This window comes from Eleginops maclovinus, chromosome 5 (genome assembly GCF_036324505.1).
Source record: "Eleginops maclovinus isolate JMC-PN-2008 ecotype Puerto Natales chromosome 5, JC_Emac_rtc_rv5, whole genome shotgun sequence".
Taxonomy (NCBI): domain Eukaryota; kingdom Metazoa; phylum Chordata; class Actinopteri; order Perciformes; family Eleginopidae; genus Eleginops; species Eleginops maclovinus.
In genome coordinates this window covers 3,374,012-3,390,570 of record NC_086353.1, presented here as the reverse complement: position 1 = coordinate 3,390,570, position 16,559 = coordinate 3,374,012, and the positions used below count along the sequence as shown (strand labels likewise).

The 16,559-nt window shown below is 40.6% G+C and overlaps 1 protein-coding gene across 1 annotated transcript; it reads right to left on the bottom strand.

Moving 5' to 3' along the window:
- Positions 1-265: 265 nt before the first annotated feature.
- On the bottom strand, positions 266-6,059 carry LOC134864111 (homeobox protein unc-4 homolog). The gene is made up of 3 exons (XM_063882887.1): positions 5,798-6,059; positions 4,671-4,846; positions 266-1,704 (listed from the first exon to the last, which is right to left on the bottom strand). Exons 1-3 carry the CDS (start codon positions 6,057-6,059, stop codon positions 550-552), a joined length of 1,593 nt encoding a protein of 530 aa, XP_063738957.1. The 3' UTR covers positions 266-549.
- Positions 6,060-16,559: the final 10,500 nt, after the last annotated feature.

Below are 16,559 nucleotides of genomic sequence, written 5' to 3'. Positions count from 1 at the left end.
ACCTCATTCCAGCTCGGCCTTTCAAATGAATAAATTTGTTAAAGCAATAAATACAAACAGCCAGACGGACTTGAGCCTCCTATACAGAGAAAAGGGAGGATTTATCTGCTGTAACACCACAAAACTCCAAGGTTCTGCCACACAGCAACCCCCACCCCCTTTTCAATATGCTCCTAGAAAAACAGTGATTCAATTTAAACAATAACTTTATTTATCAAAAGTGTTTACATATAAATATCTCGATTTTTTTACAATATCTGAGGATTTTCGTTGTGTGTGAGATGTTTGTTGTCGTCTAGATTTTAATAGGGCACTAAAAAAGAGAAAGAGCCTGCTTCTAAAGGCCTAAAAATATGAAGACAGCCACTAGCTTTTTAAAAGGGGCGCCATCTGGATTGATCACACGTTATGATTAAAAAATAGATGAGAATTAAGTCTCCTGATTCCTGATATGTTTTTCCGAGTGTCTCAGCAGAGCTTTGGGAATGTTTGAATAGTCTGAGCGGTTGTTCCTGGTCCTTTGTTTATGTTTGCGCTCCTTGCAAAGTGTTAGTCCATATCGACATCCTCTCCATCTGTTCCGGGTGTTTCTTGACAGTCTGTGTTTGCCTTGAGACGTTCGGAGAGGGCTGGAGACGCCTCGCTCGCACCCTTCTCTTCGGCACACTGCTCGGCAGCTTGGCAGCCATTTGTCAAACTCCTCTCCTCGATACTGTCTCTGCACGGAGAGGAGCTCAGCCTGGCCTGAACCTCGATGTTAGGAGAAACTGGGAATCTTGCATTGCTGCTGAGAACTTTCAAACTCCTCTCCTCGTTACTGTCTCTGCACTGAGCCTCACTGTTAGCCGGGGGAGAAACAGGGAGTCTTGCTTTGCTGCAGTCACCACTGTCTGCTCCATCCGCTCTATTGCTAATGTGATTGTTGTGCTCCGTATGATCCGAGTTTAGAGGCTTAGAGACAAAGCTGGAGAGGTCGGGGTTTCCTTCACTCGGCACAAACATCTGTCCCAGACACGGTGAGGCCTTCAGGGCTGCTTGGGGCACCAGAAAACCCAAAGGCTGATGGGTAATGGGGTAAAGCAAGAAGTGACCTTTCCCTATGAGAGTCCTCTGGCTGGGCAGCGAGGGGAAGTCCAACTGAGGTTTCCGTCGAGGCGTGACGTCGGAGAGGAGGCTCTCCACGCTGAAAGGGTTGCGTTTCTGCAGGGCGGAGGATCTTGGACCTCCAGGGCTGGAGCTGTGCGTGAAGCTGCCCGGAGAAACCTGCTCCGGTTCTCCTGCGGTTCTTTGGTTTTGGTGGTTTTGTAGTGGACTGAAGTCGTGTCGTGTTTGGTCACAGCTGGATTCAGTTTGGTGTCTTCCTCCTGTGGACTTGGATGCAGGCAGGTCAAGGTGAATACTCCCACTGACGCTCGAACACTGCTGCTCGCTGTCAGTGAACTGGGACACCCCGCTGTCGCTATCCGAGCCCCCCGGTGTGTGGAAGCTTTCCCCGGCCAGAAGTTTGTTCTGCGATTTCAGCAGCTTCCTCTCCTGCTTCCTCTTCTTCTTCTCGGCTCGCTCTCTGTCCCGGCGTAGGATCTCCTCAGGGTCCATGGGCTCGCCGCTGCAGGTGGTCGGGTGGGAGTTGTGAGCAGGCCGACCCGGACCCTTCTTTGTGTTCTCCTTCTTTCTCCATTTAGCTCGTCGGTTTTGAAACCAAACCTGTGCACACAAACACACACATGAATAAACACAAAGGTGGAAATTTGGCACATGGGATGGTTTTTGTTAGGAAGTAGTTCCTTAGGTCAACACTAAGGTCATAACTGGGTTGGGACTAGTTCTGTAATTACGTGGTTAATGGATCAATCCAGATAATTAAGTGTCACCAACTTTGGGAATCAATTAATTATTTAAGTCACTTATTTAAAACACCTTGTAGCTTTCCTGATTTGATATTTTTTCTGCTAATTTTCAAAATGTTCCAAAGTAAATCAAATATAATGTCTGCTTTGGACTGTTGGTGTGAGAAGAAAAGGCTAATTGAAGACATTACCTTGATCTCTGGGGACTTTTACAGTCTAAATAATCATAAAAGCAATGGATGAGTTAATTGGCAATTAACATAATTGATTCATTGGGACAATGATTAAACATGTAGTATTAAGCAGGGCATTGATTTAGTTTAGGCTGTAACACCTCTACGATATGATGCAATTAAGTCCAATATCCATGCAGTAAATACTTCCCATACTAAGACTCTTCAATGTTTACTTTTGGAAATGATGTAAAATTGGTGGTCATTTTTCAGGATCTTTTGTAGTTGTGTTTATTTTTATTGGATTAAAGTGTTCTTTACATTTAAAATCCTTAAAGATAATGAATACAGTGAAGTAGGCATCCCAGAAAATGTCCCTTCTGGTGGGACAACAACAAACCTCACACCTGCCATGCTGGAGTGATAAATCAGTGTCAGAGTGGTTATCAGATGCTAAGCACAAAAGCATATTGCCTCCAAATCCAAAACATATTCCACAAAGCCCTGAAACAAAGTGAAATCAGTGTCCATTCTGCGTGTGTTTCTTTGTTTACTGCAGCTTTAAAGCGAACATTAGGTTAATAGGTCACAGCGGTCGACCAGCAGATGCACAGATGTGCCGCCGTTAATTACCAGTCAGGCTGTGTAATGGGAAACCCTGCCAATTACATTTAATTGTACCGTAGCTAAATCAGCCGTCTCTGTATGTTCTCATGGCGGAAAGTAACGGAGTACATTTTACACTGTTCTGAAGTACACATACGAGGTACACTGAAAAAACTGAAACGTTCACTTATTAAATGTATTGATTTCACAACAGTATTAGGTTAATTGAAAGCATTCGTATGAAGTTGAACATTTTTGTATTGTTTCCAACTAACCTAATACAGTTATGTCAAATCTGTTGACATAATACATTTAATTAAAGTCAACGTTTCAGTTTATCAGTGTACTTTACTTAAGTATTTTCATTTTAAACTACTTTATACTTCTACTCCACTACATTTGGATGCCAATGTTGTACTTTTTTCTCCACTACATTTATGTTCAATATGTATTTACTAGTCACTCTATAAATTCCGATTTTGGAAAAATAGGAAAAGCTTTATAATTATGATTCTTTGGTATTTTATTGAAGTAACTAAAACCATGAGTTGGTTAATTAATTGGCAGCAAAATATTTCACAGTTTTGTGAATATTTGCTGCTTTGCTTTAAAACATTTTTAAAATATTGAAAAATGTTAAGTAATGAGTACTTTTACTCCTAATACTTCAAGTGCATTTTCCTATTCGTACTTAAATACTTTTACCTATATTCGATGGAGTATTTTTACTTGAAATATAGGTATTATTTCTAGTAGAGTATTTGTACTCGGGAATCTGAATGCTTTTTCCACCACTGATGTTCTCCACTAAGCATCCCTCCGCTCATATTGGGCTTCACAACCCCCCGGCTCTCCTCCCTCCGCACCGGGCCAACAGAGGCAGCTTTCCCCCGCCTCAGAGGCTCCCTGCCCGGCCTCTGGGTGCGCTCAGGGCCGTGTGTTCGGAGCTGATAACGCGGGGAGTTTAGCATGCAGAATCCGCGAACATTGCATAATAAGGACCGGGACACACCAACATCATGTGCGACAATGGCGCTTCTTATGAATTGTTAATGTTGGTTATATCTTTCCAGCGCAAACCTGGTGATAAAGGAGCGCTAAGCAGCTTGTGGGAACAATAATCTGAGGTTTAGGAGCGAAATCCCCAAACAACACACACACTGCAACCGAGAGCTGCTCTGTACCGCTTTCACAAGAGACAGGCGTGCAGGCAAATATATGTGGATCATTTTTGAGATACATGAGAGTATGTTAAATTACATATAGCCCATGCTTCTACATGCTATAGGCAGATAATGGGCCTACGTGATAAACCTATGTCTTTCTGGTATAATAATATTTATTCCAAAATAACTGTATTACAGAAAATACTTTACAATAATTGTTTCCAAAAAGACTATATTTTAAGCTCTTGAATACTCTTAAAAGTATTTATCCTTATCTTGCTTTTTTGTTATTCATTTTTGGTATTTATATTAATTATTATCATTATTTATTATTATGATCAACTGTTAAATTGTATAAATATTGTCGATATTTATAGCACTACAAAATAGTGTTTTAAAATATAATTTATTGCATTTATTGATTATAAAAAGAATAAAAAATGATAATGATGATTTATCTTAAATTAGCCTAATCTGTAATTGAATCTGAAAGTGCCCAAATGATACAAAAGCTTTTAACATTGTGAATAAACTGTCAATAAATAAATATAATATACAACTAAATGTAAAAGAAGAATAGTAGTTACCATTTACACCCCTTGGGTTGTTCAGTAAATAGCCTTGTTTTTATTAACCCATAAATCAATAGGTTGCCTCCATGCATAATTCAAAAGTGACCCTGTATTGATGCTTTGATAATTGACAAATAGCTATCTCAGTATGGGGTAGGCCTTCATTATACAACGACCCTCTAACATTGTATGTGTTTTGCAGATTTTATACAGAAGTTATATTTTAATTTTGAAAACATAGATGAATAAAAATAAAAAAACAATCTAAAATCCCAAAATATTTGAGTAGGCTAATTTCTTATTTACCTGAACCCTGGACTCCACGAGGTCCAGCCTGAGCGCGAGCGCCTCCCGCATGAACACATCCGGGTAATGACTCTCGTTGAAAGCCTTCTCGAGCTCCTCCAGCTGCCACCCCGTGAAATTTGTCCTCGTTCGTCTCCGTTTACAACCTGGACTGTCCTTATCCGGGTCCCCAGAATCTGCAGGGGTCGTGGTGTGTGTGTGTGTTTATTTATGTGTGTGTTTGTTTGTGTGTGTGTGTGTGTGTGTGTGTGTGTGTGTGTGTGTGTGTGTGTGTGTGTGTGTGTGTGTGTGTGTGTGTGTGTGTGTGTGTGTGTGTGTGTGTGTTTGTTTGTGTGTGTGTGTGAGTGAGAGAGAGAGAGAATAGAGTGAGGGGACTGCCATGGCTTAGTGTAAAGCTGTAAGACTCCTTAAAACATATTTTGCTATCCTTAAACTCTAATAAATCAGAGCCACACTTTTTAGGCTCAAAACTAACACACTTTATTTGGTTTATATTTAATCACGTTTAAAATAATTGCAAGTTTAGGTTTACGATATTTAACAATCAGCAGTCAATTTGAATTTCATCGAGATAAATTAGTGCAGTAAATCTATAGAAAAAATAAATAGCTTGTACATGAACTTTTTGTATTATTATCACCAAGCTCCAAAACTTTGAAACTACATGTACAGACTGATTTTCTAGTTCTTAAAGCTTCTCTCAGAGCTATTTATTTTTTATTAAGCATTTAAGATCAACAAAAACCGGACTTATTTGCCTTAAAAAAGGTCATTTTCACTTATATGACATTGCATTGTTTCCACCTGGCTGTATAATATAACACATGAGGCAAAAAGAGGCAGACCTAGTGCTTGCACATAAAAATGAGCTTGGACATAAACTTTTTAACAAATATTTTATAAATCACCAAGCTCTTAAACTTTATTTTCTTTAAAACTAGCTTTTTAGTTCAAATGCTGTTATTAAAACCTTTTTTTAATTTAGCCTTTAAGATCAACACAAAAGCTGCCTTATTTCACCTTAAAACAATCCATTTACATTTAATTAACTTTGTATTACACTGCATTGTTTCCACATGGGTCTACTAACTAATAATAAGAGATGGGGCAGAAAGAGCCAGGCCTACCTGAGAGTTTGAACTGTCCGCCGTCGGGCGACAGCAGCGGGTTGGAGCTGACCACCGAGGCCGAGCAGGAGCCGTTCAGTAATCCGTCTATAGAGAAGGGGGCGGCGGCCGCAGACTGCAGCTGGTGCCCGCTGGCGAGCTCGTACAGGGTGTGATGGTGGTGGTGGTGGTGATGGGCACTGAGCGCGTACGGGAAGCCCACCAATCCGCCCAAGGAGCCTCCGAACTGGGCGTGAGGATGCTCGAGTACCCGGCTGTCCATGCCGAAGTGAAGACGCGGAGAGGAGGGGAGGCAGTGTGGCTGAACATGCAGTCAGAAGAAAGTGAGGAAGAGGAGGAAGAGGAGGGAAAGAAGGACCGTCTCCTGCAGCCACGGCACGGTGTGTGCAGAGACAGAGATACAACTGTGTGTGCAGAGACCGGGATGTTAGTGTGTGTTTCACGTTTACGGTCCAGCCGAGAGATGTCAACCCTGCTCCTTTCTCTCCAATAAGAAACGCTAATCGCCCTGTGACGTCAGAGGCGCGGTTAATGGAGAAGGCAGAGCACGAGGAATAAAGAGGGAAAGAGAGAGAGGGGTTTTTTGTTTTATACCCGGATCGATGGCTAATTACACCTGGCGTGGTCCTTTAATCCAGCCCTGTCAAAACAATGAGGCGCGTGGAAATTGTCACTTGATTGATAAGACGACTCCATTAAATTCTCAGGGAAACCACGTTTATTTAAGACTGTGTTTATTATAGGAAAACACTTTTTCCTGTCGTGTTCATTTCTCCCCTTTTGCTTTGGTGGTCCGGTCTCTTTTAACTGCTCTTACTTTACAACAAAAAACATGAATTATCACCTAATTGTATTCAGCTTAATTTAAAGCTGAAAACAATGTCTCAGATTATTGGTTTACTCGAACATTAGTGAATATGCGAAGAATAGACACTGAAAATGTACTCCAAAATTAAGATTTTGTCAATTGAAGTATTACAAAGTTGACTAAACGACTAAAAATTCTATGAAAATGGAGATCAGCAATTGTATATTCTACTGTGGAGGATATCATAAGGCGTTGAGGCAATCAAATGTAGTATTTATTATGATTGATTAAAGTGAATTGGTCGGATTTGACCCAAACAGGACAGCAGGGTTAGACTTTAGGTAAATCCATTTTTCCTTTTCCATTTCTCTTTTGTTATTACTCACGCATGCAGGCGCGCTCCCGCATAGTGTGTACGTGTTAGTGTGTTTTTGAGTGTGTGTGTAAGTGTTTTACAGGGGCATTCAGGGCCAGATTGATCTAATAACATCGCCTTTATCACCCCCCCCCCCCTTTTTCCTGAGCTGTCACATCGCATTTTAGACTACAAGCCTCTCTCCATCTCCCAGGAACCCCCACCCCCACCCCCACCACCACCCAAACACACACGCACGCACGCACGCACGCACGCACGCACACGCAAACCCGCATCATTATCTCGATTTTTCACCTGAACAGTTTACACAGTTTAGTTGTTAATGACGAACAAAGTGGTTTGTAGCGAACATGATGTGACGTTTCCCAGAATACGGGCAGCATGCATCGTTACAGGACAGATTTTTGTTTGCATGAGTTTATTAACAGGCTTGTTTTGTACCTTTGACTTTACAGGAACCATCTGCAACTACAGCCTGATATTGACATTGCAGCACCATTATTATGCTGATACATACTTTTTTTTTTACTATGCTACACATTATATTATTGATTTTGGCCATTTAAATTAATTAGGATTCAACCTACGTACAGCTGCTTTACATTAAATCAGGTTGCAGGAACCACTCCATTACTCAGAATGAAAATAAATGTATGCAGATAATATTTGCCCTGCTGTTAAATCTTATAGAGAGGTGATGACTGTTTATATCTACTATAATTATGGCATTATTGGTATTATATTGACACATACGGAAATTCACACCATTACTGCATGCTTGGTATTCGGTCTGCAACTTTAAAAAGGCCTGTTGTAAAAAGAAAACTGCACTAAAACACAATTAATAAAGATAAAGATGTACGAATATTACATCTCAAAGTTAAAAAGGCTTGGACTGCTTGGACGTATGGGACAGACAATACAGTCAAAATAGGATATCGTTCTGTCATGGGGTTTCTATATGGTTACTATAAGCCGATCACTTCTTCAGTTAGCCACCGTTATCAGTGGTTCTTGAGGTTAACGACATCTGAACTCGGGTTTGTTTTGTGCCTCTTCTTTGAATGTTGATCTCCTTTTGAATAAGACCCTCCGCACCATGGACACAAAGGCTAACGAATCGCAATACAAAAGCACTGCTAATGGAGTTAGTGTCCCCTGGTGCTTTAAAGTCAACCACTATTATATTGCTCCACCATGTGCAGTTTAGGAAATCTTTCAACCTCCAGTCATCCAGTGCAGGGCGTTGGTCATACCGAGCAGAACAAGCATGAAATTAGACTTTTTCTTTCTTTTTCTTTGCCTGCTCTGACTCCCAAAATAGAAGCTCTAATAAAAAAAAGTATCTGGTATAATAATCTCCTAGAAAAGCGCACAAAAATCACGCCTAAGGGTAAGCAGGGCCAATTTGAAAGACCTTTTAAAGATATAGTTGTGAATAATTTGAATGATTTCATCCCGGGTCCACACATCTGCGCCCCCTGAGGATAGGGAAACCCGAAGGCACTGCTAAGTTTCTATAAGAGGCTCACAACATCTGGGTAATGCTTTGTTTCTTTTCTCTACTTTATTGCTTATAAAGATATCACTTGATAGAGCATTTCTTATCTTTTTTTAATCAATAAACACTTGCTGAAAAACGTTTGAGTAGCAAACCAACTTATTCATTGTTTATAATGCAAGGTAATTCATATCGTGAGTGAGGAAGTGCAGGTGAAACATTTAGAGAGGATGTTGGTGTAAATGTATGATAAAAAGAACACAAAACTTTAACAAAGAGATCTCTGTTTGTGGTGAAACCAAAAGTCAACGTAGACATTACTTTTGTCGCCATGCACCTAATAAACATACTGATTTGAACCCAAATACCAATCTTTTCATAACCAACTACTTTTGAGCTTCGCACAGAGATACACTTGTCGTGCACACAGAAAATAACTCTGATTATTTGAGGGTGATACAGAGAACTTCAACTCTGATGATGGGGGATGAAAAGTTAGGGGATTACCAAAGTTAATATAGATTATCCCTCTGGGGGACATGGGTTTCATGGCAATAGATCCAATACTTGTTCAGACATTTCCCTCAAAACCACAAAATTCAACCTCATGGTGGCACCAAAGATAATGAGGGGAACCATTCATATTCTAGAGCTGCACAGACGGCTTTGGCAAGAACTGAGTTTAAGGGGAACCCTCATTTTCAGGTTCATATTTGTATTTTGTTCCTCTACTCTGACATGTCTCCATGCTTTAATGTTCAAAAGCTCTTTATTTTTCTCATACTGCCTGTGCTGCAGCACCTGAGCCCAGTGTGCTCTGATTGGTTAGCTGGCCGGCTCTGTTGTGATTGGTCATCCGCTTAGAGATGTCCCGCCCCTTAGCCTAGACCAATAGAAGCGTAAGTGTACCTCAGTGATGTCACTGTGTTCAGGAAGTAAACAAAGTAGTCCAATTGAGGCGTTTCAGGCAGGGGGGGTGAGGAGTGTTTGGGAGAAGTTTCCTCTGGAGGGAATTTGGGGATTTAAGACTTTGCCGACCCTTTACATGCACCAAAACTAATACAAGAGACTCAAGGAAAGGGAAACCCCAAAAATCACAAAGGGGCCTCTTTAAGATAGTTCAAGCCAAGAAATTCGTTTTTTTCCAATCACCAACAAAATCATTTCACTCAAACTGAATATGACATGTCGAAATGTTGAGCAATAGGGTGTCTGTCTGGTGGGTGGGAAGTACAGAAAAAAAAAGATTGCTCCAATTAAAATGTGAAGTTATCCTATCGAGTTGAGGGTCTTGTCTAATGCAGGGGAAACGGTGCTCGAATTGAAGTGTGAGTTGGAAAATGAAAGGTTTTGAAATTCACAATCATGGCAGAGGCCAGGAGCAACTGAGTGTCCAGGTGGACATCTTTGGGGGAACGACGGAGGGAGGGAGGGGGGAGAGAGAGAGGGAGGGAGATTATACATATAAATTGTAAACGGTGTCGCAGGGGCCAAATCTTGCCCGAGGCGGTGACTGCTTCATTTTGTGTTAAATTTCTTGACAGAGAGCCACCCGCGTGCTGGTGAATACTGAATGGTAATCAGAGCTGGTTGAATAAGTGCCTCCCCCCCCCCCCCCTCCTTTTCTCTTCCATTACTGTGAATTAATTCGACTTTATTTATCCAATTTCTGGAGCTGACAGAATGTTAATTTGAGTTGAGATTTCTCTCTGCTGTTCTCCCCGTGACCCCGTAGCCCTGGGATTGGCGTGTTGTAATAACCTGAATCTTTCACCAGAAGCTCCGATAATTGTTACCTTATTAGCATGTAAATTGTTTAATTAATATTATTATGAAGAACCATATAATCCCTCCGTTACTTGACCCTGAGTCCACACACTAGCAGGCTTTCTGCATTTCAATGTCTAGTTTTTTTTAAGTAGACTCTTTAATGTGGGCTGGTTGTCGGGGCTGTTATAAACCCCCTGTTCCCCAATCTCAGAGCAACTTTGAACGGCTTGAGAGGCGCTTTTGATGTCCCCCCGTCTTACATCTCTCTTCTGCTCTCTCCATTCCCTTTTTATTTCTTTGCTGCTCTTTCTGATGTGTATTTATACTGCCATTTTTAAACATCAAAATCCAACGCCTTCTTGTCATTTGCTCATAAAAGCTCTTTCTTTAAAAAAAAAAAGCCCCCCTCCTCTTTCACTTCCAGCCAAACACATGCGGAGCTCGATGAAAAGCAGCCCTTGACACGAGGTCCTAAGAGACCGCAGCATTTAAATTTGCTTTTCTTCCTTCCTCCTCCTTTTTCGCCAGGCACGAGTGACATTGTCAGATGTTAGCTTTAATTAATTTGATAATAAGATGGGCGACTCGCACACTAGCCAGGGTTGGGCTTTGCATTGCCTCAAGCCTTACTCCCCCCTCTCTCATCTCTCTCCATGCAGACAACACAACCAGGCTTGAGCCGATAAAAGACTGTGCTAAAGCTAAATGCTCTCAATACTTTAGCACGGAGTGAAGCAACAAAGCCTGTTTATCCACTGATACTCCTGGGATAAAACATACATTTAATCCAAGTTCAGAACAACCTGAAGGGGGCGCTCCTGGGAAAAGTGTTGCATTTGGATGTGCTGAACTTACTGTGCAACATGTTAAATGTTTGAGAACCAGCATTATTTAAAGAGGCTCTATTATGCTTTGGGGGTTTTACCTTTCCTGTAGTGTGTTATGTGGGTTTATGTGCATGTAAATGGTCTGCAAGATCTAAAATCCCAAAGTTCCCTTCAGAGGGAGTTTCTGTCCCTCACACTCCACCTCTTGCTATGATTTTTTGTGCAACATTCATGGTACCCAGAGAATGGATCCTAATGGATTTGGTGCTACCCTGATGTTTCCTTTCATGCCAATCAGGCCAAAAATGCAACGTTGTCCAAGACTTGGAATAGAACTTGACATTCCCGATCAGAAACGACAATGACATTCCCAACAGTCTCAGATGTGCTTTCTGTTTAGTGCAAATTACCCTTGCCTCACAGAGCTGCTCGCAGGATAGTAGTTTTCTTAAATTATTTACAGTGCCAGCTATCAGTCATTTACCTGTAATGGCCTACACAAGGACGGGCCCCAGACTCTCAGTTTGTCATCGGTTAATTATTTTAAACCTATATATAAACGCAGAAGTTGTTAAGGTTTTGGTATCAGAGGCATTCTCGTTTCGATTTGTAGTAGAAATGATGAGATATGTTTGATCAGGCTTTGGTTGAATGCACGTTAATGTGTGGAAGCGAAAGAGGCAGGAAACATTGGTCGTGATGCAGTTTCGGAACACATTGGTTATTTTCTCACAATCATTTGGAGGGTTTTATAGCTTAAATGAAATGACGACTGTATAAGCTTTCAAACTAAACATCATAGATGTCTTCTCCCAACTCCAACTCTTATTCCTCTCAAGCGGCTATCAGACTGTAAACATTGAGCAGCGCAACAAAGAGGATGTGTCGGCCTAGATTTCCCTTTTCCGGCCGCTAAGGCTTGATATAGTTGGACTGATAGCCAATTGGTTCAGAGATTGGGCAATAGTTAAATTGGTTTGCAATTTAGGGCTATAAAGTAAAACCAGAGTCTCGTAATGTTGGCGACTGGGCAGCTCAACAGGAGGAGATTTGGGTTTTAATATTTGCTCCCTCAAGTCTCCCAACACTACTGAAGAAGTTCTAGTCTTGTTCTTCTTCACAAGTTACACATACAGTCCAGAAATGTTCAATCACAACCCCACCTCATTCATATTTACAGACCACCACTACCTATGTATAAATGTGTGTGAAGATCAAAGCTGAACTTGTGACCACCATTTAGCAAATAAGCTCCCAAAATAAAACCATTTCAAACTCATGCTATTCATCCAAATTCTCCCCTGGATTAATTTGAGACTAGGTTTGTTAGTATTTAGGGTTTAGTTTAGAATACATTTTATTACGGAGTTCATTTTTAACATCACTTTGGACATTTATTTAGGAAAACTGTCTCCAGTAAAGGCGATAGCCAGTTTCCAGACTGTACTTCACCTGAGGTTACCTGTCCCGTTGGAGATATATACCCTCAAAGCTCAAATGTAGGTCCTTCTCATTGCAGAAAGGACATGGAAACACTATTGCTAACACTTACCTGTGATCATGTATGTTACTAAGAAATTGTAATCTCTTTTGAGCCACAAAGCCCTCGATATGCCTCTGGAGAGGAACAGCTGGCAATATTTATGTTTTAATTAGCAAACTAAGGTGAAGCTGCGGAGACTTAATTACTCAATTACTGCCTACAAGTTAATTTTTAACTATCCTGAAATGAGGTCAGTCATTATTTAGGCGATTGGTTGATAATTAAGAGTCTAATCTAAATTAATTGTTGGAAAGGCGGTGTTTGATCCTGCGGTGCGCTTTGTGCAGCCCATAACCATTCCAATTAAAAGTGGAGGGATTTAACGTATTGATGTTTTGTTATTTTCCCGCAAATCTTTTTCCCAACACATAATGGAAGCTTTGATCATTTAGAAAAGGAAATAACCCATTTTCACCGTGTTGTAGCGCCTTCTCTCCAATCATGAACTTTTCCTACATCTAATTATGAGTGTTGTTTTGCCTCTGGCAGAATATTGAGAGAAAAATGTGATTGATTTAAAGTTATTTCCTTTAATTCCCCTCTTGTTAGATAGATCAAACCTTAAGCCCTAAATCTCCCTATGTGAGTATATATATTAAAGGGGCCCGAATCTGCTTATTCTCAGGTTCATATTTGTATTGGTGCCCTCTACTGTTTCCATAGTTTTAATGTTCAAAACGGCCTTTATTTTTCTCATACTGCCCTCTTTTCAGCCTCTGTCTGAAACCAGAGCCCAGTCTGCTCTGATTGGTCTGCTGGCTAAGCTCTGTTTTGATTAGTCAACCACTTAAGGATGTCCCCCCTCTTAGCCTATCACTTACAATGTGTAAACAAAGGAGTCCAATGGAGGTGTTTCAGAGAGAAACTCCCTTAAAGGATTTTAGCCTTTGCAGACCATTTACATGCACCAAAACCTAAAACACACTACAGGAAATGGTAAACCCAACAAAGCAAATTAGAGTCACTTTGAAAATAAGCGTAACAAAGCCACATTTCCTCTGGAGCTATAACTCCATTTCAATTAAAAGTAATTTATCACCTTTTCCTAAAACGTGGTTAATGCCAAAAATGTTCCATGCTTGAAAGAATCCAAAATGCCATTTTAATTGTTATCAGCGAGTCGGATCTCCCCCTTCACTCTCCCTCTTTCTTTCCTCCTTCTGCCCACCCCCTCTTTTTTTCCTTGGCTGTCTTGGCACAAGCCGCACGGAAATAGACCTAATTAACCCCCCTACCCCACAGGGAAATCCGCTATGCAAATTACCATTTTCAAAATAAAGTAATGATATCATTTGATAAATGGTGACGGCAATTTTTCATGCACTGGCTGGAAGTATTTGCATATACATTTAAAAGCAGCACGATCAATACCTCTCTTCTCTTCTATTCATCATCTGGGAAGTGTCTGTGTATGTGTGTGTGTGTGTGTGTGTGTGTGTGTGTGTGTGTGTGTGTGTGTGTGTGTGTGTGTGTGTGTGTGTGTGTGTGTGTGTGTGTGGAAGAGGGTATGTTTAAACAAATGCTCAGATCGGACGGGCACAGAGGAAGAATGGATCGGTTTATTCGGCCACTGGCGGGCTACTGGAGCCCAACAAAACCATCTGCTGGGAGTAAAGTGATGGAGGGGTGGAAAGAAAGAGGAGGAGAAAGCCCCCCCCCCCTCCCTCCACCTCCACCCTCCTCACCCAAAGAGCTCAGCTTAAAGCCTCCCTGTAAACGGGGAAAGATGTTTTAATTAGGAAGCGAGTTCACGCGCATCTCATTTAAATCACTTTAATGAATAGCTCAGTCGGAGTGGCCTCTGTGTGGAAAATAAAAAGGCTGATGCTGTTTGAAACAAAGGTGTTTTCTTCAGCCTTATGTTCTAACCATCCTAAAGTCAGTCTTTTCTTAGTGTTTAAACATTTAATCTCATACAAATACTGTTGTTTGTTTTGCCTTAAGGTCCAAAGTGTGTCTCTATGAATATAACATGTTGAGATGTAAGTTTATTTAGTAAGCACCTTCCAACACGAGGCAATTTAAAGCGCATGACAAAAATAGTTCAGCAGAAAAACATTATGAACAGACAATTTAAAACAGTCATTAATAGGCGAAGAGAGTAGTAAAAATGAAACAAGCTAAAATATGTATGTATTTCTTAAATGTAGAACAGTTTCTAAATGTGCTAATCATCCCAACATGTTCTCTATTAGTCTCCACTCATAGAAGTATAAACAGTGCTCCCTGTATGAAAGCCCTGCTGGTTAATAAACAAATGACACTGAGAGTAATTTAGAGGAACAAACAAGTAAACTAAACGCAGATACAGCGACAGGAAGCAGAGGGTCAGCTGCTGCTGGTTTCCAGCCTCAACAGGACTCTTTATTGGAGGCTTCAGAGAATAGATCAGATTCAGATTGGTTCTGCAGGGTTAGTGCTGATGCCTTTTGGTTCTGGTCCTGTCTCTAGAGTACAGGTTTAAACATGAGTCAGCAATATTAAAAGGTGGCTTTTTTTTAATTGACCATATCTGACAGGTTGAGGAACTTTTCAATTGAACATCTTTCCACACAAAAGATAAAAGTGTAAAATCACAGCTGGGGTTTATTCTTCAGTCTGTATAGTTAAGAGTTGTTTTGAATTCTCATTTATTTATAACTTGTTTTTAGTTTTCCATTTCTGCTATTTATTTTAATTTAATTTGTTTCACATTTGTTGTTTTATATTAATGTTTAAATGTTTCTTATTTCTTACATTTATTGTTCAGACTTTACAAACTTAATTCTAATGTGTTGTTGTTTTTATTGCAGTATGTATTTTTTGATATTTCTTATGTCCAGTTTTGCATAATTGCACTAAAAGTGTTTATATATTTCTTATTTCTAACATGTGTTGTTTACTTTATACTCTAATATAATGTCTATGTTTCTTTTAATTTATCCGTCTATATTTTTCCGGTCTTTAAATTCAACTTGTCAGATTTATTCCACGCAGGTTTTTATTTTATTACGAACAAAGTTTGCTTTATCTGAACATTTGTTCAGAAAACCACGGCCTCAGTTTGATCCATTTATATCTTTGTGATTCATTTTTGAGAAGAATATAAAGCAGTAATTATTTCTGACCATTTTTAGATATTTAACATTGTTTTTACTTTAACAGACATTTACTTTCTGAGATTTACATCATTTTTGGAAACTTTTTCATGCGTTATTGGAGGTATTTTTGAGACTTTATTCACATATTTTAGGAAATGTTTCACAAATCAAATCTGTATTTTACTGCTTTATAAGACGAGGCGTTGGACGGTGGCTTTCTCTCGTGCTTGTGTTTCAGCTTGTGGTGATTTGGTTTTCCTTTCTCCAGCAGGGTCGGGGGTTTGATGGCAGTTTCCTGGAGCAGACTCGGTTCTCTGTGAGGCGGGTCGGTACCACGGAGGTCTGAAAGTTCTGATGAGACGGTTCTTTGGGATCCAACGGGGGCGATGAACGTCAAACATGAGGCTAACAGCAGCAAGAAAAACACACCGGCCATGGAGGGAAAACCGCAAGCGGCTTTGTTTGCAGAACCCTTTTCTGAATCCATCTTTACAACTCCAGAAAAACATCCCTGAACCTGCTGCCAATTCCTGAACCCAATGTAGATCTAGGGCAAACTTTAAAGAGTTTACAGAACTTTTTTTAGCCTTAAAACAAACTCTAGAATAAATAAAATAAGTAAACAGACTCGGACATGGAGACACGGACATGGAGACTCGGACACGGGGACTCGGACATGGACTCGGATACGAATTGGAAACCGGTCAGGGTCCAAGTCTCCAAGAACGAGTCCATATCTGAGTCTCAGAGTCCGAGTCCGAGTCGGTGTCATAGTCTCGTTGCCCGAGCCCTTGTCCGGGTCTCCGGGTCGGCATCTTCGTGTCCGGGTCTCTGTGTACGCATCTCATGGTCCGAGT

Excerpts from the sequence above, each read along its gene's own strand:
- LOC134864111 (XM_063882887.1), bottom strand. The coding sequence starts at position 6,059 with ATGGACAGCCGGGTACTCGAGCATCCTCACGCCCAGTTCGGAGGCTCC. Across the intron at positions 4,847-5,797 it reads CGGACAGTTCAAACTCTCAG|ATTCTGGGGACCCGGATAAG; the intron begins GTAGGCCTGGCT and ends CGACCCCTGCAG. Across the intron at positions 1,705-4,670 it reads TCGTGGAGTCCAGGGTTCAG|GTTTGGTTTCAAAACCGACG; the intron begins GTAAATAAGAAA and ends TTGTGTGCACAG.